This window comes from Ursus americanus, chromosome 24 (genome assembly GCF_024610735.1).
Source record: "Ursus americanus isolate L20-20 chromosome 24, mUrsAme1.1.p, whole genome shotgun sequence".
Classification (NCBI taxonomy): Eukaryota; Metazoa; Chordata; class Mammalia; order Carnivora; family Ursidae; genus Ursus; species Ursus americanus.
In genome coordinates, this window is record NC_142150.1 from 4,703,835 (window position 1) to 4,712,132 (window position 8,298).

The window sequence follows — 8,298 nt, forward strand, 5'->3', positions numbered from 1 at the left end:
AATTATTTTACTACAATATGCCTTGGTATCAATCACTCTGGGCTGATTTTCCAGAGTATACAGGGTATCTTTTCAATATGTAATTTCAAGTTATGTTTTATTTCAATATGAATTTCTCCAGTGATTGTTTTTTTTTTAGTATTCTGTTCTGTTCAGTTGATTAGGTATTCTTCTTTAGGAATTTATACACATGGACATACACACCATTTTGCTGATGTTCTGTATCACATTCTCTTAAATCTTTTTAAATTTTTCATATTTTTTAAATTAAAATTTTTCTCCTTTCCGTTTCTTTTTCTTTTTATGTACTAACCATGGTATTTACTAACTAATACATTACTTCTAGTTTAATCTTCATTTCTTTTTTTTTAAATAATAATATATTTTTTTATATATTATGTTAGGCACCATAGAGTACATCCCTGGTTTTTGATGTAAAGTTCGATGATTCATTAGTTGCGTATAACACCCAGTGCACCATGCACTACGTGCCCTCCTTACCCATCACCAGCCTATCCCATTGCCCCACCCCCTCCCTCTGAAGCCCTCAGTTTCTAAAATATTGTTCTTTTATTTCTAATTTATTTCTTAGTTTTGTAAGCTCCATTTACAAATCTTCCTGTTGCTTTTGTTTCTCCAATAATATTTCTGAATTATTTTGATCCTAATTTAAGTTTTTTTTATAACTTTCTTATTATCTTATAAATTTCTTTTGGATTATTTCTTTAAAATAAAAGAATATAGTTTTCCTTTATTTTGTGGGCATAACTCTCTGGCTTGTTTTCATTGTTTGAAAGAAGGTTATTCTCCTAATTTTCCTTTTTTCTGATAATAATTTTGAGTGGATTTGATGCTTTTCTTTCCTATTGCTTATATTTCAGTGAGATGAGTTTACCTGTAGTAGAAGGAAGGTCAGCCAGTATAGTTATAGCTTCAGAGTTCAAATGCTCAATCTTCTGTCATTTATTTGAAATGTAAAAAAGAAAACAACAACAACAAAAACACACAAAAAACTGGGGTTTATGAGATGTGATGTCTCCTTTACCCTTTTTTCCCCTTTGCCTCTGTTCCTGTTCGATATGGGGACTCTGTCCTAGAAGTGAGACTTGGGTCCAAATCAAAATGCAAATGAACTCATAAAAAGAAAGAAACAAAATTGCTAATTTGGACATTGAGCAAATTGACATAAAACCCAAAATCTCAGTAAGAGGAAAAACAAGCTGTGGTACCAAAAATAATTCCACCAAGTAATGACCCCTGTATTGGTCTGCTCTGGCAGTCATTACAGAATAGCACAGGCTGGATGGCTTAACAACAGACAGGTATTTCTCTCAGGTCTGGATGCTGGACTTGCGAGATCAAAGTCCCATCAGCATTGCTGTGTGGTGAAGTCTCATTGTTTTTTTTAAAGATTTTATTTATTTATTCGACAGAGATAGAGACAGCCAGGGGGAGGGAACACAAGCAGGGGGAGTGGGAGAGGAAGAAGCAGGCTCATAGCTGAGGAGTCTGATGTGGGGCTCGATCCCATAACGCCGGGATCATGCCCTGAGCCGAAGGCAGACGCTTTAAGCGCTGTGCCACCCAGGCGCCCCATGAAGTCTCACTTTCTGTCTTACAAATACCGTCTACTCACTGTGTCCCTACCAGGCCCCTTCTCTGTGTGTGTGTGGGGAGGAAAAGAGAGAGATCTCTGGTATCTCTCTGTTTTTATAAGGACACCAGTGCTATCAGATCAGGACCCTATCCTAGCACCTCACTTAATCTTAGCTGCTTCCTAAAGGCCCTATCTCCAAACACAGTCACATTGGGGGTTAGAGCTTCAACATACGGATCATGGGGGGACACATTCACTTTGTAACACTTCAAATCACATCTACCAGTTAGCTTTTGCCACAGATATATTACATATATACAACCTCGAAATCTTCGTGGCTTACAAAAGCAAATACTTATTTTTCTTGGTCACGGGTATGTAGTAGGGATGAGGATGATCTCAGCTGGTGTTGGCTGCATGTGGATGTAGACTGTGGGTCAGGTTCAGGTCCAAGGGCCTCGTTTTGGCGTCCAGGCTAAGAGGACAAAGGACACCTAAGCATGTACTTTTCAAGGCACTGGCAGTATCACAAGAGCACAAAACCCCAATACACAAATACATTTCAATCCTCAGCTTTACCACATCTACCAACATTGCATCAGCCTAACCAAGCCTACTTGGCTAAGCCCAACGTCAAAGGGCAGGGATGTCCATTTCACCAACCGTGCGGCCGTGGCAAGACTCAGCATATATAATATGACCATGGCACAGTGAAGACTTGGGAGCAGTAATTCAATCAGCCACAGCATATATTCTTAGGCTCTGAGTGTTTGCCATGAATCTTAATGATGCCAAAGGACATTCTTCTGCTACAATGGCCCATGTGGTTTTGAGTCCTAAGGACTGATGCTGCAGCCCAGCAGAAGTCTTCTGTCTGTCCATGTTGTGCTTTGATTCCTTACCCACTCCTTACATAGCTTCTTAGACTTCTTAGAGTTCTGAACCAGAGCACCATATGTCATGGTTTGAAGGTTTGTTAGTCACACTCTCACTCTGTGAGCCCTGAGTCAATGGAGAAGCACCCAGAGTTCTGGTGAGAATTCAATGCAGTATTAGCTTAAGTATTGGTGAAGTTGGCTTGGATCCCAGACTAAAATTGTTTCTCAGCTCTTCCACCTTCTGATTTGAACTTACTTACCTAGTCTTAGGTATCACTCCTAGAGAGCACCCTGCCTGTCTGCCTTGTTTACAGCATGGGAGGAAGAAAAGCTGGTCAGATGAATCTGGAGGAGGAGGATTGTAGGGCGAGAAGAGTGCTCAAACCAAAGACAGGCTCTGTGGAGGTCTTGAGGCAGGAGGCAGAGTGGCTGGTGGCCATTGCAGAAGCATCCAGGCGTTTGAAGGGTTCATGGTCCAGGGGTCTGAATTGCTGAAAATGATGGCCCTTGCACAGTTTGTCCTGAAGAAAATCAAGCCAAGAGGGGACTTGAGAGTTGACCACAAACAAAATGGAGAGGAGACATAACTCCATTCATTCTCTCATTCATTCAATATATTCATATTTAAGTGCTACCTTGTGCCAGGCATACTGCTCTGTGTATTGAGAATTAAGCAATTAACAAAATAGCCATATTCCTGTTCATGTGGAACTTAACTGTTTATGGAATGGGTTACAAACATCACACTAACTAAATAAAAAATATATAATATACTGTAATAGAAGGTAGCAAGTGATAAAGAGAAAAAACTAAGGCAGAGAAGATGGTTAGGGTGTGTTGGCAAGGTGAGGTACAATTTCAGAGAGGATGGCCAGGATAGATGACATTTGACTAAAGGTCTGTAGGAGATGGGGTCATGGCGTGGATGGCATTTTGCAACAGGTTCAGCAAGTGCAAACACCTGAGGGGGTTGGTGCCCGGGGATACAGGTTGAAGCATAGCAAGAGGGCCAGTGTGTGAGAGGGAAGTACAAGATGAGGCCAGACAGGTGATGGGTTGGCGGGGAGGGGAGGGGAGGGAAGATCAGTGAGGACCTTGGGAGCCACTGCAATGCCCCAGGTGTTTACTCCATGGAATGGGGAGTCAATGGAGTACTTTGTGCATAGAGGAGCCATCTGGGTGATTTCCAGCAACAGTGGGTGACAGTGTGGAGTATAGACTGAATGGGCATGAGGGTCGTAATTCTAGGGGCTTCCGAGAAAATAACTAGAGTCGGTGGATAGAAGGGGGTGATTTTTCCAACTAAATGACCTCACCTACGTGACCATCCACCAGTGAAACTGGCTGCACTGTCACACTGGGAGCCAGCAGGAGCATGTCACTGACAGTCCCAGTGGATGCCAGGGACGCTGACGCTGGGAAATTCCTGCTTCAGGTAAGGTGTTAAACATCCCAGACTCCTTCCAATACTGAGCATCTCTGATGCCACGGCATATATCACCCCAATCTCCCCCAGTTAGAATGCAGGGGTTTTGTCCCTTCTGTTCATTGCCGTATTCCTGGGGCCTGGGATAGTGTCCAGCAAATAGCAGCCACTCAATGAGTACTTGTTAAAGGTATGAATGTGTCTGTTAAACATATTGCAGGCTTTTGAGCAACATACTTTTCTTTTTTTTTTTTTTAAAGATTTTATTTATTTATTCTACAGAGATAGAGACAGCCAGCGAGAGAGTGAACACAAGCAGGGGGAATGGGAGAGGAAGAAGCAGGCTCATAGCGGAAGAGCCTGATGTGGGGCTCGATCCCATAACGCCGGGATCACGCCCTGAGCCGAAGGCAGATGCTTAACCGCTGTGCCACCCAGGCGCCCCTGAGCAACATACTTTTCTTCTCAGCACCCCAGAGAATAAGAAAAGTTGGACCGGCTGGCACCTGCTGACCTTTCCAGGCCTGCCAGTCTGTGACAGCATCTCAGACTCTGAGCCATTTTTCTAAAGGGCTTTGGGGACTATGGGGAGTAGGAGAGGTCCTTATGGGGAGGAAAGGCAGGGCTGGGTGAGGGCAAACCTGAGTCAAGGGGAGTGCACAGATAACCTCTGGTGCTGGGACCAGGGAACTCTGAAAATAAAGGGGAATTGTCTCTGAGATGTATAGAGTTCTAATTCCGGTAAGGGATAGTGAGGACCCATCCCGTCCCAAGCCTGTTGCATTTGCTTCATGGGTCAGCCTACTCACAAAGCGTTCACAGGTCTTTCGGCTTTCCAGGGAGAAACACCATAAACAGCAGCAGGGACTCCGCTTAAGTGTGCCGAAAACCCTTTCTTATCTTGATGAAGTTCAGCAGTGACAACATTTCTTCAAACAAAGAGTTCTGTGCAGGCACAGTATTTATTATGTGCCCCCAGACACCCACCGGGCAGCTCCTCCCCGTCCCCCTGAGGTCTCGCAGGACTGCCAACATCAGTAGGTTGGCTGACTGGACCCATGTTTGCTACCAGAGAAGCCAGGGAGACATGCTGTTACATTGATTGAACAGTTAAATACAAAAAGATGCACACTTGGTAACTGCAATGATTTTATTCTATCTTTATTTAGCTTTAGTTTATCTCAGACAAGAGTGTTTTTAATATTAAGCATGCATATGTAGGTGTCTTCCATGCTCCTTATCCTATGAGTTGTATTCATTATAAATTAAAAGAAGTAGAGTTCGCTTCATGATGACCTAGAAAAAGAAAAGAACAGCCAGAATTTAGTAATTTATTAATTGTGAAAATATTGGTATCTATTATCTCATTCAGTCTTATATTAATACTAGCAATAGATACTATTGTTGCCCTTGTTTCATAGATGGTGACATTGGCCCGGAAAACGTGTCTGCCCGGGGTCATACAGCTAATAGAAGGCAAACTCAGTTCATGATCCCAAGAGTTGGCTCTGAATTCAGATGTACATGACATTAGAGTGTTTAGACCCAAATCATGTCATTACCTTTCAAACTAAAAAAAATAGATTAATCACAATTATAAACAGATCTATCTTTTCTGGCAGATGATTTCAGTGTCACAGGGAGATACTGGTCAAATGCAGGGGAATGAACCTACATTCTAGGCATTTCAGCTACTGGGACTCCCTGTTCTCTCTGCAGACATTGGAGTGGGCACATTCCCCTGTGGATTTTTTCTATTATGTGGGCTCTTGGAGGGTTAAAGTGTGGACTGCACCCCTGCAATACCCGGTGTTCCATCCTCCCATCTGACACTAGAAGGGCAGTCACCTTGTTCCTGGAGTCCTTTCACTGCTCAGTCCCCGAGTTCCTCGTGACGACCACCAAGGGCTTCGGGACCCACATTGGTGGGCTTGAAGGTGCTTTTCACCATGCGCTCAGCTCTGGCCAGCAAGCCTTCCAGAGGATTGGTCACACAGGGGGCCTTGTTGCTGGGGCTCTTCTGGGCAGTGATGCTGATTTGCAGGATGGAGGAAAAGGGGCCCGTCAGTGAGAGGCTGTCAGAGAGAGATCCTATGTGCCCCATGGGATATTCATGGTAACAGTATTGCTCTGAGAGGCACCTGTTAACGGTATGTCTTTCCCTAGTCACAGTGATCACTGCAGAAATACATAAGCTTCTGGGGAAAATGCTGTGATCATTCCCATGGACATTCCCAGGGGTGTCAGAAAGCCCAAAGTGGCTCTGGGTGAGTGGCCATGGAACGCAGACTGTAACAGCATATCTTTCCGGTATAATGAACTGAAAATCAAGCAAGGCTTAGGGGACAGATTACTTACCCAGAAGAGGATGAGGTGAGAATGAAGGCCAGGTACAGGTGTACACGAAACCTAATTTCTAAATCTCCTGAGATATATGCAGTCCGTCTGCCAGCTTCACACTAACCAGTCCTAAGACCTCAATGCTAGGAAGTCCCCTCAGTACTACCAGCCCAATTTCCAGAGTGGGGGATTTCATACCTTCCCCAACTGCTTTCAGAAAGGGATCTTTTTTTCCATGTGCTCTAACCAGTCTCTGTGTGACCTCTATTGTCAGTGGGGCCTGAGAATAGCTGGGTCCCAGGCCGAGGTGAACAATGGCAGTTTGCTGGCCTCCTGTCCAGCTGTGTTCTCTCTTACCTCTTGGGATATGCCTTCCTGGGCATGACAGGAGGGAGGGTATGCCCTGAGCCGAGCTGGGTGGGGAGCCTCACCTGGAGCCCTCAGTCTCCTGCTCCTGCTGCAGCTCACGGACCTTCAGCCGCACATAGTCGTTCAGCATTGCAGTCAGTAGGAGGCATATTTCATCCTCAGTGAGTGTAGCAGGTTCCAGTGGGTTCTCCATGGCAGAACTACAGAGGGGAAGAAGGCAAATAGAGGCTCTGGGCCCCTGTCTACCACTTCCCCTGGATCAGTAGCCAGGCTTCTTGTTGTCTGTGTTTTCCCTGAGGATGTGGCCACCCCAAATCCTAGTGCACTGGGCGTGAGCCCAATGTCCTCCAAAAACATGGATTCACCAATAGTCAGGCGCTAGGGTGACCTTGACGTGGACTGCTGGAACTAGAATATATAGGGTCATGAAGGTGATGGTTAGAATTTTCAGGAATATTATAAGCTTAGTGTTAAATTAGGTATTTTTAAGGATTAACTGATAAAACTTACATTAGTTTGAATCTGAAAACATTTGTGTAAGGGTGAGAAATTAGATTGAGAGGTCACGTATTAGATCTAATAAGAACAAAATCAGTGGAAAATTAGATTAGTATGCAATCATTTCTCAAATTGTGCTTTAATTAGATAAATAGGTTTGGTACAGATACAAATGTTTGGTGAACAGCAATGACTGTTCCATTAAGCTCAATAAACCATATGAAAATCACAGTAAAGTGTAGTATATACCATTTGTTTTTAAGTTGTGTATAATATCTTTATAGTATAAAATCTTTATAATAAACCCTTATGCAGGTTACATGCATACCTTTCACCCGCCACCCGCCCGCTGAGAGCTGGTTGTTAACCTTTTAGCACACCAGAGAATAGAGCTGTTTGATGCTAGGAACAGTGGGAGGGGAGTGCACTCCTGGCAGGGTGATCTTACCTGAATGGTGCTGCCTGGAGGGTACCCACTTGGTACAGGACCAAGATGCCAATAGCCAGGAATGGGGAGAACTTCCAGAAGCCCATGACACCTCTCTGCAAGGGAAGAATGATGTCCCCACAGCAGTTAAAATTTCCATGAGCCCATTGATAAGAGTGAATCCCAATGGTCTTGTTCATATTGATAAATATTTTATTATTTGTATAAAATAATAGTTTGGATCTCTTGTGATTTCTTTGAGTTTTTGTATATCTCACCAATAATGAATTGAATGGAATCTTTGATTTAAAAAAATTGTTCTCTGAGCCCAAGGACTGGTGTTCTAGTCCTGCCTCTGCCTGGAACTCTCTTGTGTCATGGCTTCTGGATAACCATTTACCTTCTCCATTGTTTTTTTGTAAGCGAAGTGACTACTGGAGGGTGTGGTGAGAATATAGCATGCAAGGATAAGACGTGTTCCTAGTGCCCAAGTGGGTAGGGGGGAGTGAGTAAACATCTGTACTCCACACCCCATACCATTCTCCAGCTGGCCAGGTCTCCATTGAGGAGAGTCTCTGAATGCTGTCACAGAGCTTTTCCTATAATGCAACACAGAGCTCTCTTCCCTGTGTGGGGCTTTTGTTCACACCTTGTGGTGTGTGTGTGTGTGGGGGGAGGATGCAGCTAGAGAGGGAATATCTGTGCCATTAGAATCTCTGAGAAAATGAAGGTCAAAATTCTACTGCACAGCAGCTACACATGT

The 8,298-nt window shown here is 43.9% G+C and overlaps 1 protein-coding gene across 1 annotated transcript; it reads right to left on the reverse strand.

Annotated features, from left to right (window-relative positions):
• Positions 1-5,046: 5,046 nt before the first annotated feature.
• On the reverse strand, positions 5,047-6,803 carry LOC123791637 (calcitonin receptor-stimulating peptide 2-like). The gene is made up of 3 exons (XM_045796480.2): positions 6,673-6,803; positions 5,750-5,934; positions 5,047-5,197 (listed from the first exon to the last, which is right to left on the reverse strand). Exons 1-2 carry the CDS (start codon positions 6,801-6,803, stop codon positions 5,775-5,777), a joined length of 291 nt encoding a protein of 96 aa, XP_045652436.2. The 3' UTR covers positions 5,047-5,197; positions 5,750-5,774.
• Positions 6,804-8,298: the final 1,495 nt, after the last annotated feature.

Coding starts and splice junctions, on each gene's coding strand:
- LOC123791637 (XM_045796480.2), bottom strand. CDS start 6,803: ATGGAGAACCCACTGGAACCTGCTACACTCACTGAGGATGAAATATGC. Junction 5,935..6,672: donor CAGGAGACTGAGGGCTCCAG/GTGAGGCTCCCC, acceptor CCTGCAAATCAG/CATCACTGCCCAGAAGAGCC.